The sequence below is a fragment of the Hippopotamus amphibius genome, chromosome 17, assembly GCF_030028045.1.
Source record: "Hippopotamus amphibius kiboko isolate mHipAmp2 chromosome 17, mHipAmp2.hap2, whole genome shotgun sequence".
In the NCBI taxonomy this organism is placed as follows: Eukaryota; Metazoa; Chordata; class Mammalia; order Artiodactyla; family Hippopotamidae; genus Hippopotamus; species Hippopotamus amphibius.
In genome coordinates, this window is record NC_080202.1 from 54323905 (window position 1) to 54342807 (window position 18903).

General features: G+C 58.0%; 2 protein-coding genes across 10 annotated transcripts in view; one reads left to right on the forward strand and one right to left on the reverse strand.

Annotated features, from left to right (window-relative positions):
* RBFOX3 (RNA binding fox-1 homolog 3) overlaps positions 1 to 2825 on the forward strand; it is a 79219-nt gene extending 76394 nt beyond the window's left edge. For 5 of the 6 annotated variants that reach the window (XM_057715098.1, XM_057715093.1, XM_057715096.1 and 2 more), the window contains exon 11: positions 930 to 974. In XM_057715098.1, the coding sequence (XP_057571081.1) occupies positions 930 to 974 (45 nt within the window). Of the gene's footprint in view, positions 1 to 929; positions 975 to 2708 lie in introns of those variants that run through there. The other variant, XM_057715094.1, reaches the window with a different exon arrangement.
* Positions 2826 to 6760: 3935 nt separating this feature from the next.
* On the reverse strand, positions 6761 to 15161 carry ENGASE (endo-beta-N-acetylglucosaminidase). 4 transcript variants are annotated; one of them, XM_057715594.1, is made up of 14 exons: positions 14908 to 15161; positions 14143 to 14210; positions 13797 to 13998; positions 12648 to 12796; positions 11914 to 12071; positions 11230 to 11378; positions 10741 to 10906; positions 9929 to 10032; positions 9515 to 9623; positions 9135 to 9325; positions 8617 to 8765; positions 8067 to 8172; positions 7679 to 7793; positions 6761 to 7483 (listed from the first exon to the last, which is right to left on the reverse strand). In XM_057715594.1, the coding sequence occupies exons 1-14, from the start codon at positions 15027 to 15029 to the stop codon at positions 7064 to 7066; spliced, it is 2208 nt and encodes a 735-aa protein (XP_057571577.1). In that variant the 5' UTR covers positions 15030 to 15161; the 3' UTR covers positions 6761 to 7063. The 4 variants fall into 4 exon arrangements, with proteins under 4 accessions (XP_057571577.1, XP_057571576.1, XP_057571579.1 ...); XM_057715593.1 differs by having other exon boundaries at positions 8067 to 8175; XM_057715596.1 differs by lacking the exon at positions 14908 to 15161 and adding an exon at positions 14528 to 14682 and having other exon boundaries at positions 8067 to 8175.
* Between the last annotated feature and the right edge of the window lie 3742 nt (positions 15162 to 18903).

Genomic DNA, 18903 nt, shown 5'->3' on the forward strand with positions numbered 1-18903 from the left:
TTTTTTATTTTTAATGAGACATCCCATGCAGCCTGCAGTGACTGCTGGCAGCCACAGGGCCCGGCCTCTGGGTGGGGGGCCCACACCCACGCCCGGATGGAGGCCCCGGAACTGTGGCTTGCCGGCCCCTCGGCTCCAGGATCGCCCGGCCCTCGGCGAAGCTGCTAGCTAAAAGCTTTCATTAATTCACAGAGGGGTCCCTCTTGTGTTTTCCTTTATTGATTTTTTTAAGATCTTCTGTCTTTTCCCCCAACTTTTCCTCCCTGGCGCTTGCCATTTTCTTCCTTTTTCTGGGGAAATTGGTGGGTGGGGCAGGAGGTTCCTGTGTAGGCCTCCCTGACCCAGGGGAGCCCGGGGGCACAGGAGAGCAAGAGTGCCAAAGGCCTGTCCTCCCGGCAGGACAGAGGAGGCGCAGGGACCCCAGAAGGCCCCTTCGAGCTGGGTGAGCAGACGCAGCCCCTCCTGCTAGAGCCAAGCTCCTGGCAACCCTGACAAGCAGTCCCTCTACCCTCCTGTGCCTGGAGGGGCTGAGTCCCGCCCCGGCAGCCCTGGCGGACACTGGGGGGATGGGGCTCTTGCTCAGACCCGCCACCCAGATTACAGATGATGGAGAAAGCGGGCAGGGAAGGGCCGGGCCTGAGCCAGGAGAGTGGCCGAAAGACATCTCAAACCTCGTTATCCAGAAGCACTGTGGCTGGCGACCCCAGCACCTCCGACCCCAAGAGCCCCACATCAGAAGTAGGCCCAGGGCCCCTCCTGCTGCCATGACAACCAGCACCCATTCTCCCCAAGGCAGACCATAAGGCGGGCAGAAAACGGGATTTAGCTGTTTCTCTTTTTGTTTTTCCTTATTTTTTTTTTCTTTTTGCTTTTTCCTCCCCTCCCAAAAGGCGGTACTGATTGGCTGTTTTTCATCTTTGATGTTGCAGGCTAGCCTCTGCCGAGGAGGGTACAGCCGCTTCACCCCCTACTAGCAAGAGGCCCAGCCCCTAACAGCATTCACACTGACTGCCTAGTACACACCAAACCCAGCAGTCCAAAACCAGGCACAGCCACCAGGAGGACAGTGCGCCCCTCCCGGTCAGCGACACGCGCCGCTGACCTCCGCGACTCTAAGTCCATAGGTTTTACCTCCAGCCAACTGGTCTCCCCCCCCCCCCCACGATGGCATGTGTGTCTTTGACCCCGGTCACCCCCATATGTCTGAAACCTTGGTTCCTATTTTGACTCTGTTGACGTTGTGCCCCCCAAGCCATTTCAGGTACAGTATGCACATAGTGGGAGGGGCTAGGCTGGCAGATGACCCCTCCCGAGAACTAGCAACAGAGCCTGAGAGGGGCAGACCCACTCCCCAAGCCCCTGGGCCACAGAGCCACGGAAGATGCCAGCCCGGCCTCCCCAGGAAGGCGCCCCAGCCAGTCTGAGCCACAGCCCCGGCCCCTGCCCTGGGGCTCAGGGAGCGGGGGGCTCCCACCTGTCTGCCCCAGTTGGTGGGTTCCCAGCTTCGACAGTGCTCCTCCCGATCTTCACCCCGCTAATCACAGGAGGAGCTGTCTCTGCCCTCCTCGTCTCCATCCAGCTAATCTAACATTCCTGATTAAATTTTACTGGTGTTTCCTGCTGAAGTTGTCACAAGTCGTGGGGGAGCCACATCAGCCTCAGGGGTTCCTTAGCCTTTGTTATAAGAAATGAACGTGTAGGAAAAAATTTCCCTGCCCTGGAGCCCAAAGGCGGTCCAGCCCTGCAGTGCCCGAGGGCCCTCCCTCAGCCCGTCTGCCCCACCACCCACAGTCGCTCCCTTCCGGCCACACTGTTGAGACGGGGTCCCTGCCAGCCCGACACCCGGGTCTGCATTTGAGTGCAGCCCCGCCTTCCCTTCCCCAGGCTCGAAACGTTCTCATCTGGGTACATTTCCGGAGGGGGAGTCTGAGAGAGAGAGCAGGGGAACATGGTACCCGTCCTCCGGCCTTCCTGGCGGGACGGTGCTCAGCACTCCCCTCCCATCCCGAGAGGCTCAGGGCTTAGCTTGGCTGCAGGGCTCTGAGGCCTGCAGGTAAGGCTGAGACAACCACGGGAGCTTCTGGAAGTTTCATGTGCTGCCCTGGCACCTATGTTACAGGAAAAAGTGGCACAGACTCAGGAGGCCCTGGTCTCCTCTGTGTGCCAGAGCTGGGCTTCCGGGGGTGTGGACGGCCAGCTAGAGGGCGTGGTCCTCCGCCCACTCCACCAGCACGTCAGTTCTGGCTGGTGGAGTGGGCAGGTCACGTGCAGGATGCCCACCAGCTTGCCTCCACTGCCCAGAGCACCTTCTCAGCTGCCTCATTCCAGGCCCCCATGAGGCCCATGCAGCGCAGGCCACCCACCACGCCCTCACCTCTGCTCTCATCCACCCTGAGCAGCCAGGCCCTGCGCACCCAGGTCTTAGCAGAGTCCACCGGCTGCATCTGCCAGCTGGGCTCACTGCAGCTCTTCCATCCCCGCCACCCTCGTCTTCCCCCTCTGGCCGTGCCCTCTCTGCCTTGGAGGCCGGAGGTCTGCATTAAATTCCCTTACACAGGATGAGGGGCTCCTGAAGCTGAGAGTGGGGCCAGTTTAGGGGCACCCTCCTGCCCACCTGGCACCCTGGGGTCCCGGTCCCTCTGCCCCCGCAGCACACCTGGCGGTTGCTTCTGTGAACTGCAAGTCCTGCCTTTCTGTTTCTGTTGTAGTGAAAGCTTCCACCGTTTCCTTCTTGGACCATGAAGGGCAAAAACAAAAAAACACAAAAAAATCACAAAACAAAAAACAAAACAAAAAAAGATGTTCAGATCCAAGCAACAAAACAACCAACCAAACCGAGAAGCATCCACCACGTCTGAGTCCGCGAGCCCGCCAGCCGTCGCACCGCAGCGAGGGAGCAGGTCTGCGGCCGAGCCGCCGGCAGCCCCGGCGGGAGGGAGGCGGGAGGGGAGGGCCTCCGTTTTCTACCAAGTCTTCCTTCCGGGCCCCACTCGAGGCAGCATGGGGCCAGTGGCAAGTGGCTGCAGGCCCGAGCAGGAAGAGCGGCCAGCGGAACTTGACCTTGGTTGCCGACTGTGCCAGCGGAGGGACGGCTGGGTGGGCGTGGGGAGGGGGGCAGCTTTTCATCCCGGGGCTTCGGCTGTGCCCAGTCACCCCGTGTCTCGCGCTCTGGGCCCCAGCTACCCCTCCTGCCGCGCCGCCAACACCCGTGTCTTGCAAACCTGGGGAGGATTTTGCAGCCACCGGAGGCTGTCCGACCAGCAGCTCTGGGGTCCAACCCCAACACCAAGGGCTGATATGTTTCCAGAACCACAGGGCACCCGGGCCCCCTCCCTCCACATGAGGGGGCTCCGGCTGCCCGGCCAGGGGTGAGGGCCCTGAGGCCGAGGTCTTGCTCTGACTTGTCGTTTCTGGTTCCCTTTCTGGAGGAGGCCCTGGGCCTGGTCCCGGGGAGGGGAGGCCAGCCTCATGCTGCAGCCAGGTCGAGCCCTCCGCCCCCTGCCCTGCGGGGCCTGGTCCTGCGGAGGAACAGGGGGATGCAACGGGCCAGCGCCGGGCTGCACAGTGAGGTTGGAGTAACGGTGCTATAGGTCTGGACGGCACGTCCGAGCAGGGAGAGCGAGGGGTGGGGGAAGGCCTGGGAGGTCCACAGCCGTCTCCCCTGCTCCTGGGTCAGGTGAGATGGTGGAGGCAGCGGATCGTAGGCAGCCGGGAGGAGCCCCGGGCCAGGCAGGGAGAGCTGGAGTGGGGGAAGGAGCAAAAACTAACGAAAGATGTAGGCGCCCAACGTGGCTCCACTGTCTCATGAAACTTAAAAAGTAAAAAAGTACACCTCACTTTATATTCCGCATCAGCTCCTGAAGCTACTGAGATGAGTCTCCTTTTCTATTCCCGTTGTACATAGCCCCGCCCTGCCTCCGGCTTCGTCCTCTGTACAGGCCCCTCCACCCTCTGCTGTTCTGGACCCTTTTCTTGCAGCAGCTCCGCCCCCGGCCCCAAGCCCTCCTGCCCCTCCCACCCCCAGGACTGCAGCCAGGCCCCAGGCTTCCTTTCTTACCATTCTGTATGCTTCCAAGGTGTGACCATTCAAATCAACCGTATTATTATTATTAAGATTATTAATAAAGATTTTTCCTCAAACCAGGACAACTCTTTCTGATTTGCCAGCTCCTGGACACAGAGGGTAGAGGGCATAGAGGTCCAGGAGGCCCACTGTGGTTGGGTCCAGGACAGGCAGCTTCTCCCGGGAAGCCAGATGGCCACAGGGGACTCAGAAGGCCCTTCTGGGAGAGACGCTAGAGCCCCCATCCTCTCCTCCAGACTGTCGTCTCCCCATCCTGTCCCAGGAGTCTGGTACGGGCTCCCTACAGCCTTGCCCTGTCTACCCTGCGGGTAGGGTCTGTGACGTTACCGGCGGACTCGGAGGCAGGTGAGTGCTGGCTGCTCCGCACGTGTGCCTGATGAGGCCTAAGCGCAGGCAACCCCCCGCCCCCTCCGGTGGGGCGCACATCTGAATGCAAGAGGGCCGGCCCGGCGGTTGTGGCTGGTGTTCCCGGAGACCTCACCCACACCACTGGCTCTGCCTGTGCGCCGGGGCCCGGCCCTGGTCCCAGGGAACACAGCTGTCTGAAGGTAAGCCCACTGCTCCACCCCAGGTGTGAGTCCCCAGCCCTGGCGGGGTGGGGTGGAGAGTGGCCGTCATCCTCAACCACCCCACCCCCTGCGCCAAAGAGGAGGGAGAGCTGGGAAGGGAAACAGCAGAATCCAAAGAGCTTGAGCGCCTTGGGCTGGGGGCTCCGATGGGGGCAGATTCCAAACAAGATCTGCGTTCTTCCTTTTTCACCGCGACGGATAATTTATTTCAGGGCGATTACACGCACCAGAGGGGCACAGGCTTAAATGCCGACATATTAATTTTCCTGCACACGAGCCTTTACCGTCAGTGGGGCTGGGGGCCGTGCTCTTGGGGAGCTGGGGCTATGCGATCCCACCACACGCCACGCTCTGCTAACCCCCCTTACTTCTAACTGCTTGCTCACCAGACTGTGAGAAAATAATTGCCACTATAAATTTTCCCTTCTTCTCTGCATAAAATAGTCAGAAAACCAGCACTTAAAAAAAAAAAAAGGCCTCCTGAAATAAGAGCAGCAGGGTGTTGCAGCCGTGCTGCCCACTTCCAGGCGCCCGGCCCTGCCCCCACCCGACGCCCACCTCTGGGGACTGGGCGGGGGGGAACCAGGAGCCCCCACCCCAGTTTCCCCCAGTTCAAATTGCGGGAGACTCAAAGCATTCCAGGGAAAGTCAAGGGAGCGATTCCCCAACCCCGACAGTCGCCTGATTCTCCAGATTCACAGGGAGAACCAGGGGTGCTGGGAGACCTGTTCGGGGTCAGACAAAGGAGGTGTCTTCCTGGCCTGCAGAAGCCATCTTCCCCTCTCCTGGACAAACCTATTCCCATCCTGGGGCTGAGCTGAGCCACATGTGTGGGGCAAGAAGAGTAAAACGATCCCAGTTAAGAAAGACGTGGAACCTGAGTTCCCGCGCCAGGCTGGCAAAGGGGCACGGGGGCAGCTGGGAAGCAGGGCAGGTGGCGATGGAAGCAAACATTGGCCTGGAAGGAGGCTCCTTCTGTGTCCTCAGGTCCTCGCCGAATTCTGAGGACCAGGACCAATGTGGTGTGGCTGCACTGCCGCCTGGCGGCCTCTCCTTTCACTGCAGTGTAAAATCAAGTCCGCTGACCCTGAGCTGGCACAGGAGGCCAACCCTCCAGCTGGGAGGTCATCCCAGAGTGTCTGGCCATTGGCATGGTCCACATCTCATAGCACAGAGGGAGGACAAGAGGAATGGGAAAGTAACCCCCATCACTGGCCTATGAGGCCTGGGGGTTAGAGACCCCAAGAAGGACGGGCTGTCAGCCTCCGTCAAAGGGTCACAGCAGAGCCCACATGGGCCTGGAGAGGGGAAGGGAGCAGGGTTACCCAAGGCTGTGCAGGGTCAAGAGACCCTTCCCCGGAAGCCGCTGCAGCAGCCCAGGGAAGCTGTGTAGCTGGAGAAGCCATCGCTGGCTTGCTTACCCCCCGTCCCCTCCTCCCACTGGGGGCCTCAGCTCCTGGCAGAGGAAGGAGGGAGGTGCTGGGAGAGAGAAGGAAGCGGGAGGAAGGGACTGCAGCGGAGAGGGCCACTGTCCCGGCGCCTTCATGCTCTGGGCTAACGCCTGCTCAAGGGAGCAGCTGAACGGGAGGGCTTGAAGGAAGGAGGTGGCCCGGAGCCCCCACACAGGGCTGGGGGCTGCTGGGTGCCGCCTGAGGGCCTTCCTGGGCCCTGCCCGGCCTCCTGCTGCCTGAGCTCACTGGACCCACGAGCGCGCACCTACAGCCCGGAAGAGATGAAGCAGGCCACGGACCGATGGGAACACTCCACAGTGGCTCTGGCTCAGGGGACAGTAAACCGGGAAAGCCAGGACAGGAGGCAGTTTGGCCCGTGTGCCTGCCGTACCCAGGGCCGGTGTGACCTGGCGCAGCCTGGCCAGGGGCTCCCACTCCTGGGGAAGAGAGGACCCCCTCCCAGCACTTGCAGGGGCTGCTGTTCCTGCGCTACCGCCCCCCACCCCCGTCCTGCACCCCCACGGGGTCCCTCTATCTCATTCCCACCCTTGGAAGCGTCTCGACGCCCTGCTCCGAGGCCCTCCCGCCATAATTAAGCTCGTTCCTAATTGTACCAACTGCAGGAATAAAAGGTCACCATTGTCAGTGTAAGCATGTTTCAGCCTATTAGGCAACATCCTTTATGGAATTTTCTAGATTAAATTTTTCCCAAATCTTTTCACTTTTACCTAGAAACTGTATACGACAGACAGGGATTAGACACAAAGGGGGATCCATTCACCCCTAGGAATCATCAACTCAGCAAACTGACTTCTCAGTCTTCCTATCCCAATGCCCCCACAAAGAGCCACAGCCCACAGCCTCCCAGGGCGCACGGTCTTCCCCGCACACTGTGTGAGGCCCCAGCGGCAGAAGAAGCCTTAGCCTTGAGGCAGGAAATGCTGTGCTTTAACGTTGGCTCACGTGCGGGGCACGGAGTAAAGCAGGGCCGCCCTGCCCCACTCGGCCTGTGGCACCAGAAACCCTTCCTTAGGGACAGGCTCCACCAGGAACTCCACACGGCCATCCTGGCCGGGCTCTGCAGCTGCCACTGCCAGGTCCGCTATCCGATACCGGTTGACAAAAGCCAGGCCCAGGAGCGTGGGTCTCTCTGGCTCCAACAGCCTCCTGCCGGGAGAGCCACCTCTCGACCCTCGGCAGCAGTGGATCCGGAAGCATCGGATGTGGGGAAGGAGGTAGCCCCAGTGCAGCGTACAGCTGAGCTGGAGCCCAGAGGGACCACTGTCCCCCTCGGAGGTGGCCGGCTGCCAGCGCACATGTGAGACAGTCATGTCCTGCACCTGAGGCAGAGGAGTCAGCAGGCTATTGGCATCCACCACCTGGCAGAAGAGAGAAGGCTCAGCCTGAGAGCCCAAGGCAGACTGGAGGGCGCTGGGCCCTGCAAGGTCCCACCCCTGGCACCTCTGCCCCCATTCCCCTCTGAGCCAGAGGAGGGAGCAAGTGGGTGCTCGGCCTCATCTGCAGGAGGACAGGTACCCCAGCCGAGCCCCAACCAGGTCCCTAAGATGCCTCACCTGGATCTCTCCAAGGCGACAGACGAAGTTCTCCTCCTCCTGGCTGCCTGGAGGCCGGGAGAAATTAACAAAGAGGTCCTGCAAGAGGCAGCCTCGCAGATTCACTTCATAGCAGCTGGGAGAGGCAAACAGAGGCCAGTCCCAAGGTGCCTCCACTCGGCACCTTCAGACTGGCTGCTCACAGAGGCCCCGAGCCACAGGGAGTTCCATCCCAAAGTGGACCCTGTGGTCTTATTTCACTGTGCTGCCTGAAATCCGAGGGGTCGGCCCAGGGCCCCTCCATCCCTCCAGTTCTGGGGTTTCTGAATGGAGGGCCCTGCACTCTTCAACCCCCACCACAGTGTGGCCATCCCCTGCTGGGGATTCAACAGGATGGGGAAGGACTCACCGCTGGACCCATCCCCCGCTGAGCTGCTGGCCGCAGCGGCCCACCCATTTGGCCAGCTTGGTTGGGGGCACCCGGAGGGGTCGGGGACGCCTCCTTGAGCTCGTTTCTGCTGGGGGAGGAGACACAGGGCTTTCACAAGGAGAATCCAAAGGAAGTATCACTGAATAGGGAGCCGGGGGCCCAGCTAGACTCCCTGGTGGCCCCAGCTGCTCAGCCCAATGCGCTGAGGCCTCAGGAGACAGATACAGGGAAGAAAGGAGGGAAGCTTGGGGATGGATGCTCAGGACTGGCCCATGGACATCCTCCCTCTTAGGGCACAGCTGGCAGGAGACCCACCATGGGAGCACACATCCAACCCCACACCACAGGGCCACGACCCAGAGGTTCCAGCTGAAAGGCGAACCTCCGTGTCCAGGCCTGGACCACAGCAGGGCCCACAATCCCAGCTGCCCGCACACCCCATGCACCTCTCTAGCCTCCTCCTCCCCGAGACGTCCCCTGAGAAGGGAGAGGCCTGTAAGGAAGAGAAGAGCCAGCCGCGTCCCCTCACCACTCAGCGCCGAGATGCCTCCCACGTGACAGCTGCCCACATCCCCTGTGGTGAGCTCCAAAGCCACCCCCACAGCCGAAGGCCCTTCCAGCTTGTACACCATGGACAGGAAAATCTTGGGTGGCACTGGGACCTGCAGGGAGAATAACCTAGAAGAGGAAGGTCCTGTGATGAGAGGTCGCAGGGAAACGGCTGGGAAGTGAGAGCTGCTCCGGGTCCCGTCTGCCAACCTCTCCCTCCAGGACAGGGAAAGGGAGTGGCGTGCTCGGTGGGGCTGGCCTCAGGTCTGCGAGAGGAAAATGCACACAATAGTGTGCAGGCAGCTGACACTACTCTCCTGGACACTCAGAAGCAGTGAAGATGGTAAACTGTATGTCACATGTTCTTCACACAATAAAGCAAAATACCGGTTCTGTCCTCATTTTGGCCTCTGCTGCCCACCTGCCCAGTTTAGCGACCGACATGGACGGTGGGGGAAGCTTACGGGCCCCACGTCTCGGTCCTGCTCACTCACCTACCTCACAGCCACACTTCCAACCTCGGGCGGAATCAGCCCCCGGATAAGCAGAGAGCTGCCCCCGTTCCAGGCGTCCTCCAGGCAGCAGTGCGTCTTCACCCAGCCGCGTCCGTCCCCTTCCAGCCTGTGCTCTCCAAACAGGGGCTGGATTTCCTGGGCGCCTGGGTGGTACCAAGGCCCCACGGCCTCCTCCTGAAGGAAGAAACAGAAGTGGAGGGAGGGCTGGGGGCAGACGGAGCCATCACACCTGAGGCCCCTCTGACCCCTCCCACTGGTCCCAGGTGAGGCCCAAAGACACGAGAAGGCAGATCCAGGAAGATCTGCGGCACAAGACGTGGCCCATCCAGGAAGCCCCTCGCCCCCGGCGCAGGACCCACGCACCTGGCCATAGCAGACTCTTCGAGTGCCCATGCCCAGGCAGAAGGAAGTGACAAAGGGCAAGGAGCAGATGCTGTGCGTGGGCAGATAGCGTTCCAGCAAACTCCAGAACCTGTGAGAAACGCATGGATGCTCAGGTCCAAACTCACTCTTGTGACTCTAGGCTTTCCCACACCCCTTCCCGAGTGACTAAGGCCCCCAATGCAAGTCTGCAGGAAGTGGTCCCTCAGGCTCCCCAGCCTTCATCCATCCTGCATAACTGGTCTCCAGGACCCCTGGGAGCAGCCAGGGCAGCTGAGCCCCTTGCCCTTCCTTAACCCCAGCACCCCAGGGAAGCAAGGCCAGAAGCTGTGGAAATCACCTGAGACCCTCCCTGCCATCGGCCACACTGAGGCCCCCGGGACGCGCAGGACTCACTTGTCCTGGTTCTGGAAGAAATCACTCTTCTCCAAACACTCGTACACCCAGCCAGGCGCGAACAGAGCCGCCGAGAACCCGTGCTTCCGGATCAGCTCCAGCGACTAGGGAGACAGCGGTCAGGGAGATGCCCCCGTCCCGGCAACCAGGCAACCTCATCCACACATGCGGATGGGGGGTTTGGGGAGGGCGGAGCCTCACTCAGGACTTTTAGGGCTCACCCCTGCAGTTCCGCAGCTGCCCAGAAGAGGGCGCGAGGCATCAGGGCGGCGCGGAGGGGATGTCCGAGGGGCAGGGGTCTGCACATGGGTCGCCCACGGGATCCCGGTCTCTCTCTCTCACTACACTTCATATTATATTATCAGACTCACGGGGGCGGAGAGAATCTTCAGTTATTGGATTAATTTATTCACTTAAAGCTTAATTAATGAGTTGAGAACATCCCTGTGGCACCTGGGAAGGGCAGGATTGACAGCCCGGGGACAGGCTGATTCCCTATATATCCCACACCAGGTGCAGCTGCCCTCTGCGGGCCCCTCTTCTCCTTCCTCACTGCCAACACGACCTGCCTTGCCAGGAAAACCTCACTAGTTATCAAACCAGCAGTTCCCCAAACTGGGGGTGTTTCACCTCATTCCTTCACCCTGAGCTAAGGAAACATTGTTTCTTGGTGCCTCAGTTTCCCCACTCTGGAGAGGATCACTGCTGCCTCTCTTTCCCTTGAGGTACAGATGGGAATGAAAGGTCCACAAGAACACTAGGCACCCAAGCCATTGCCACCACCTCCCCTGGCTTCAAAGGCCACCACCCACCTTGTCGGTGTCAAACCGGCCCCCGACAACATTCCCCCGGGCAAACACGTCCACTCCCACGTACACGTCCGCCAGGCGCTCCCCGGCCTGCCCCAGCATCCGCTCCAGATGCTCCTCCCGCCAGTTATAGTTGGTGAAGAATCCGTCGCAGGAATCAAAGAAGACCCTGGGGGCGGCCAGAGCAGGCTGTAAAGTCCAGGCCTCCTCTCAAGCACCTGTATCCGCTCAGCCCACCAACTGCAGGCTGCCTCCAGGACCGGGTAGAGTCTGCTCCCAAAGAGCAGGGACCCAGCCCACAAACTGTGGCCCATAACCCTGGGCTCAGCCAGGCTGACAAGGCATTCATTCTGTCTGGTGGTGGTCAGGGTATCAGACAACTCTGCGCTCTCCCTTGCTTTCCGCAAGGCAGCCATGCAGGCAGCGCCTCTGGAAGGCAGAGGGAGCTCCTGCCCCTGCCCAGGGACCTGGGCCGTCCTCCTGCAGGCTCACCTGTTGTGCTCGTTGAGCTCATCCTGCCATTTGAGCTGCCCGCTGCTCACAACGCTGTCATACCAGAGCACCAGGCCCGTGGGGACCTGCTGGTGCAGCTGAGTGGTCAGGTACCGGAGGAAGTGGGGCACGTTCCCCACGGCGGCCAGCTGGAGAGAGGGATGGAGACAGACCCTCCGTGAGGCCCAGAGAGGTCTGTCATAAGAAGCGCCTGGCACAGGACAGACAGGAGGACACAACCCCAGGGGCAAATGGGTCCTGGTCCCGGAAGCCCCTCAGCCCCACAGCTGCCACGTGATGCGTCCAGCCAAAGGTCCGACTTTCCTTTCTTTCTGAAGCAGGAAGGACATGCACTCAGCAATCAGGAAAAGATAAAATGCAATGAAAGGGGAGGGCGGCACGAAGAGGAAGCTGCATGTGTGGCCCAAGCAAAGCAGAGTCACGGGAGGAAGAAAGGGCCACCTTGAAGGGGCCAGAGAAGCAAAGCTCAGCCAGGCAAGGTTTCTGGACACGGTGCTGGAGCACATCCATCTCCCTTTGCAGTGGCAGAGGTGTGGGGGCCGGCTCTGAGATGCGGGAAGTGCTGCTGTGGCAGGGACCTGGCCTGGCAAGGCCGAGCACGGTGGAGGCTCCCCACGGGGCACAGGGGCTGGCGGGACACGCTCCAGGGGCAGGCATGCTCACACTCAGAGGGTTCTCAATGTTGATCAGCCAGCCGTCGAATCGGAAAAACTGCGCAATCAGGACCAGCTGATCAGCCACCGCCCGGTACGAGCGCTCGTCCCCGGCCAGGAAGGCCTCACAGAGCCGCTCCCCTTCTTTCCACTCAGTGATGAAAGTCCCTGTGGGACAGGAGAGAAACGAGGTCAGGCCTTGGGCTCGTTTCCCCTCCAATCCAGCAGTTCCCAAGGTGTGGTTCCTGCACCAGTAGCACCATTGTCACCTGCAAACTTGTTAGAATTTCAAATTCCCAGTGTCCCCAGATATTAAATGAATCGGCTACCCTGGGGGCGGGGCCCCGAAATCAGTGGTAGACAAGACAATAAATGACTTGGATGCAGGAGAAAGCTTGAGAAGCACTGCTTTCCCCAGGGGTGGACCACCGACTGCCTGTATCCAGCCTCCGCCTCTTCTTGTAAAAACAGTTTTACTAGATCACAGCCAAGCCCATTTGTTTGTCTACTGTGGGCGGGGGCGGTATTGTCTCTCTGGCAATTCCAATAGTGACCCAGTGGCCTGTAAAGCTGAAAATATTTACTATCTGGGCCTTTCCAGAACAAGTTTGCCTTCACCCATCAAGGCAGTAAGGAGCTCTACCCACTAACCAGCAGCCAAAGCCCAAGCCCTTTCATCACCGGGTCACCTGGCACGTGTGCCAACAAGTCTGGCTGGGTTGGAGGCGGGTCCTTGGCTCTTACCCAGCACACAGACCCCATGCCTGTGGGCAGCGTTGGTCCAGCCTACTGGGGGGATGGTGACTGTGTGATGGCTGAAGTACACAAAGATGTCAATGTACTGCCAGTGGTAGAAGGAATAGGGACTCTGTGCAGCTGAGCCCTGAATAAACCTGGGTGGAAAAGAGAACAAAGTCAGGACCCAGAAACAGACAAGGACATGACAATGACCCCAAGGTGAAAAGAGAAGGCAATGGCAGGTGAAGATTCTCTTCCGTTCCATCCAGTGGTCACTAACTGCAGGCTTGCTGTGAGCCAGGCCCTGCTCAGTGACTGGGCTGAGAAGCAGGACCAGGCCACAGCCCGGATGTCGAGAGGATTAGTCTTAAGAGAAACATTTTCACCAGGCTGTGCAGGTACCCACCATCGGATCAGACAGACTGAGAGTTTAGCCTCAATGAACAGACAAACATAGGACAGAAGGAAAGAGACAGAGTGGGGCTCACGCAGAGCTCCAAGTGCCTGGGGTCCCACACTGTTCCAAGGTCAGCAATTCCCCAGGACACAGTCTGCCTGCAGGTAAGGTTGGGGTTGACAACCACGTGAGCTGCACCCGAGGTTTCATCACCTGCCTCTGTGTGTACCTTGATGGCCAGCTCTGACTCAAGCCTTCCCATCAGTCATCACGTCCAAGATTGTTTTACAGACGTTTAAGATCTCTAAGATGACCCTGCAGCGACTCTGGGGGAAATGCCCCCGACTGGGGCAGGGGGGGGCGGGAGGGTGAGGACAACTCCAGAGCCAGCAGGCCAAGATGGAATGGAGCTCGAGTGAGGAGGGTGAAGAAAAGAAATCAGCTGAAGAACTAAGTTTCCGGGCCAGGCTGTCTGAACCACCCCACTGCGGTGCCCTCTCCAGCCTCCCAGACGTCAGGTGCAGGCAGTCCCCAGAATCAGTTTCAGAGCTGAAAGAGGCACAAACTATCACCTAATCCAGTGCCCTCTTCATACAGATGAAACACAGAGGCCCGAGTTCCTCTCCCAGTTGGTGGCAGTGTGGGCTGGTGCCCCGTTTCCTGACGCCCCATCCAGGGCTCCTCCTGCCACACGGCACGCTCCCTCCCCTCAATCCCCTCCTGCAAGGGCCAGGCGATGCCCTCGCAAGTGTCCTCACTTGTCATCCAGGTACCCGCCCATCATGTCGTGGCACATCAAAGTCCGGGGCCTCCCGCTGCTCAGAGGGGGCTGCCGACACTCAGGGGGCCCCAAGGCCACGTTAAAATCGTCCTCCACATGGGGCATCCACGCCAAGAGTTCCTCCAGGGAAGACAAGTAAAAGCTGATGGGTTTGGTGGTGTCCTTGTCATAATATCTAACTGGTCAGAGAAGGGAAACAGCAAAGAATCAGTGGAAATTACAGGATTAATAACAGAGGACTTGAGGCGGGGCGGGGGCAGCCCTGTCCAGAAGCCCCAACAGTGAACACGGAGACAAGTTTTCAGAGCCTCCTTCCTTCTCACCTGGCAAAGGGTCTGGGGTGAAACGGACCACTTCTCGAAAGACTGCTGCTGCTTGATCCTCTTCAATTCTAAACAAGAAAGGGTTAAAATTTTTTAAAATAAAAGCGTAAAGAAAAAGAACACTTAGAAGCAAACGGACCAGGCCCCACGTAGACATGCAGGGGGAGATGTCCTCTGGCTTACATTTTTTAAGGCAAACTATGGAAACGTGCCTTTGCCCGTTGTGTTTCCTCAAACTGGCACACCCTCCACTCCACTCGCCGCCTACTGAAATCCTCCACCTCCTCAAAGCCCAGTTCAGATGTCCCCGCTCCAGGCACCGCCCCCTTCCTGTCCAGGCACCACCCCCTTCCCACACAGCATGGGCACGAATAACCCTAATTACACCTGCCGGCCTGCACTGAGCAATTACAAATGCCACGCTAGGATCCTCCACGCAGACCCACGGCCAGGGGAGGGAGACACGATCAACCCATTTCGCAGATGAGGATGTCGAAGTTTCCCTCCAGGGCGCCGGAATTCTCAGCGGGGCCCGCTGCTGGGGTCGCACCCCGGTTCCGAGGCTCTGTCCGTGGCTGCTCCTGTGCAGGGTGGGGCGGCAGGCAGGACCCGCCGGGGACAGGGCTTGGGGGCCGACGATTGCTCTGCTGCGCCCCGGGCGCCCAGCGCGCCTCCCCGGGCCTGGACCGGGAGCCCATCGACTCTGGCCCCGCCGCCCAGGCGCCGGACTAGGCCAGAGGATTCGCCCTCCGGTCTCTTACCCACCTCCTCCGCGGCAGCCGCCCGCCTGGCCGCCGATTCCGCTGCTCCTCCAGGACCGCCGGCGCCCGCATCCGCCGGTCAAGCCGCCGCGCAGCCTCGCAGGTCCCGGTCTCCGCGGCCTCCATGACTTTGCACCGCCCGGCAGCCCGGCCGCCGGCCAATCGCAGGCCGGAACCCGCCCCTGCCACCGCCTGCCAGCCAATAGGGACTTCTCCGCGCGTCCGACTGGACTCCGGATGAACTCCCGGCTCGCGAGGAACTCCCGGCTCCCGCTATCTGCTGGCGCACAAGCCGCCCGGCCTTTGTATTGGAGGAAGGCTTGGGGGCGGGGAAGCGGCGGGGCCGAGACGAGGGGCGGGGCGGGAGCGGGGTCTGGGCCAAGGCTCCGAAAGACCAAAGACCGGAAGGCCGTTTGTGCCAGTTCTAGTCTCGCCAGCCTGCTTTTTCAGATGAGCGATCTCCCGAAGGTGACAAAGTCAGTAAATTGTGGAAGTGATATCTGAACTCAGTTCGTCTAACCTCTATTCAAAGATAATATTCAGAAAAAAGTGAAATCATAAATCTCATTCAGATATACATATGGACAAGTGTTAAAGACTGTCCTCAGATGTAGAGAACAAACATACAGACACCAAGTGGGGAAGGCTGGGCGGAGGTGGGGGGGATTGCGGTGGGATGAATTGGGAGATTGGGACTGCCATATATACATTACTAATAAAAAATATTAATTGTACATTTTAAATATATGCAGTTTATTGTATGTCAATTGTATCTCCATAAAAGTTCCAAAAAAAAAAAAAACCCAATAAAAAAATTTCAAAATATGAAAGAAAAAAAAAAAGACTGTGTCCTACTCAATCAGCGAAGGAACCAGACAGATGTTATAACCAGTTCAAAAGTGAATCAATCAAGGAAGGGAGGGAATACGGGCATATGTGTATAAAAACAGTTGATTGAACTGAGTGTACCCCCCCAAAAAAAAAAAAGTGAATCAAAAAGGAGACCCGTTTATAGATCAGGAATATTGAAATGAGTATGTAAATAGAGGCAGAATGAGTTTCTCCACAGGGGTGGGCAGTGACCAAGATCACTGAACCTCTGGACAAGATAATTTACAGGTTGTGAAAAAGATGATAAAAAGCTAGAATCAGATTAAGAGGTATAAACTACTGTGTATATATAAAATAAATAAGCTACAAGGATATATTATACACACAGGGAATATTGCCAATATTTTACAATAACTATAAATGGAGTATAACCTTTAAAAACTATGCTGTTGAATCGCTATGTTATTATATTGTGTATTATATATTATACTGAAACATATAATATTGTACATCAACTATAGCTCAGCTTTAAAATAAGCTAGAAGCAGATAGCGGGGTGTGCCATATGTAGACCATGCATAGTTTCCATTGAAGCACACATTTTTTTCTGCACCCCCCAAATCTGCAGGGCCCCCAAGCACACAGGGCCTGGAGGTATCTCAGAGACTGCACCTCCCTAGCATCTTGGGCACAGAAGGATTCCCCGTGTGTGGAGTGTGACAAGAAGGCCCTGGGAGGCTGGACTCAAGGCTGGGCCCCACAGGGCCGAGTTTGGGCCCGCCTGAGTCTCTCCTCACCTGGCCCCCAACACCCCTTTGTGTGGCTGGGAGTGTCCTGCTGCCCAAGCCAAGTTGAGTGGGCCTCTTTATTATCCTTGCAGACTTTGAACTTTATGAGGCCCCAAGTTTCCATAAAGCCCGAGAGTGGGGAAGATGACTAGGCTGTGGAATGTGGATCCTGGCCATGCTGCAAGGGAAGACGGGGCCCTCGGAAGCAGGCGACAGTGATCACAGGGAGGCCAGGGGCTGCGAAGCCCTGGGAAATCTGCCTTGAGAAGGGGGAGCAGGGTCACAAGCCCGCTGTGGCTGTGCTTAGGTGAGTGCAGAAGATGTGGAGCCTGTATTTGGTCTGCATTTAAGCTGATTACCTGCAGCTTCACGGTAAAATAAACTTTTCATCCTCAGAACTAAAACATAGTTCTTAGAGATTTTTTTAGGGTAATGCTCAGTCTCTGGGAAAGAAGAACATACTCAGGCCTCCCTTCTCTGCTCCTCTTGGCCATGTTGGCCTCTGGTCTGGGGGAGCAGGGACGTTTAAGTCGCCCTGCACACTCTCCCTGGGGCAGGGAAGAGTCGGGTCTGTGGCCTCTGCATTGGCCCCTGTTTTGCCGCCTGCCCTGCAGTCCCCTGTGGCTCCTGGTCTCAGGATCCCTGTCCTGGATCAGGATGAGGCTGAAAGTCCCCATGTTTGCCTTGAGCTCACACTGGTCCCGCTGGGGCTCCAGACCCCTCCAAAGCCTGGTTAGGCCACCTAAAACCCTCACCTTGTAGGGTTTCCAGATAAAGTATAGGACACCCAACTCAATTTGAATTCCAGATAAACAACGAATGGAAACGGGACATGATTATACCATGCAATTATTTCTCATTAATCTGAAATTCAAAGTGAACTGGGATCCTAAGTCTGCTAACTATGGCAGCCCTACCTGTGAATCTTCACTGCAACCTTGCTGCAGAGCTGCCTTGCCCTGACATGGGGGCCCCACTGACACCTCCTGGCTCTGTCCACGCCAGCACAGGAAGCCAGGGTTGGCTCGGGAACCTGAGCCTGGGGACCTCCCCTGCCTGACCGACCGACTGTGCGACCGGCTTGGTGCTGCGCACAGCCTCATGAGTCCTGCACTGGCTGCCTCATCTGCCCTGCAGTCAGGCCCAGCGGGAGACCTAGGCTCACATCTGTCTGCTTTGCCTTCCTCCACGGTTTCCCTTCCGGCTTCCACAATTTCCTGGGGCCAGAAGCTAGAACCAGGTGAGTGGACATCACCTGCTCCACAGGCTTGGTTGCTCCTATGCTGAAGGGTGTGGCAGCAATTGATCCTAACATCCCTTCCTCCCCTTGTACTTTAGGGAGGAAGCCGCACATCTTAGTTGGCTGCTGGCTGCCCAGATGGAGACAACATCCCCAGCAGCCCTGACAGTTTAGACGGGCCTGGCAAGCACCTTATGGTTTCCAGACGAGAAGGGAAGTCACACTTGCAATTCTGGCTGCGCTTGCAAAACACCTCCCGCTTTTTCTTCCCTGCTTTCTGCTGGCAGCCAGGTGGGTGTGAGATGTGATGGTAGGAACTGCAGCAACCATCTGAGACTGTAAGATGGGAGCCATGTGGGGAGGGCACACAGCAACCAGAGAGAAGGGGCCTGGCTCCCCCGATGGCATGGACCCCAGTATTGCCCTGGACTGCTGCTGTTTGAATTCCTACCTAAGGAAAATAAACTTGTGTCTGATTAAGCCAATACTATTTTGGTATTTATTATAGTAGCCAAATCTAACTACTATGGGGACAGAATACAGGAATTTAGAAAAACCTCTCAAAATAATAGGCTGCCTTGCAAGGCTGTTATCATTTTTTGCAAAATCTTATTACCTTATTCTTTCTTGGTACATTCCTTCTTCAATAAATCCCACTTTCCGTTCATTCAGAGAGCTGCCTCAGACCAACTGGGGTGAGAGCAAAAATCACGTGGAAGGCTTCTGAACCCTTGCTTTGCGCCATCAGGCCCCGCACGTTGGCGGCTCTCTTGCTCTCTGTACATCCCCTGCCCGACCAGAGCCTGTTTCACCTACACCCTCCTCACCTGACTGACCTTTCTGCATACTTGCCCCCAGCCCCAGCTAGATTTTTCTGCCATAGCTTATCAAAGGGGCAGTGAGGGGCTTGCCCCTCTGCTGGTTTCCCTGGTAACTAATGAGCCTACCTGATGTCAATTTCCCCTATAAATGGGAACCTCCCCCTCTACCCGGAGCAAAGATGTATCCACTTCCTGCCCACCGTCAGCTGCCCACACAACAGTGGGGTGTCGCTCCAGCACCTTGCTTCTGACATGTAGGCTCCCCCATCGGTTAAACCATTGATGTGTCAGTTGCTGACTCCAGGCTCTTTCTCTGGTCT

Excerpts from the sequence above, each read along its gene's own strand:
- ENGASE (XM_057715593.1), bottom strand. The coding sequence starts at position 15,029 with ATGGAGGCCGCGGAGACCGGGACCTGCGAGGCTGCGCGGCGGCTTGAC. Across the intron at positions 9,326-9,514 it reads GAAGAGTCTGCTATGGCCAG|GAGGAGGCCGTGGGGCCTTG; the intron begins GTGCGTGGGTCC and ends TTCTTCCTTCAG. Across the intron at positions 8,176-8,616 it reads AGGCATCTCGGCGCTGAGTG|CAGAAACGAGCTCAAGGAGG; the intron begins GTGAGGGGACGC and ends CTCCTCCCCCAG.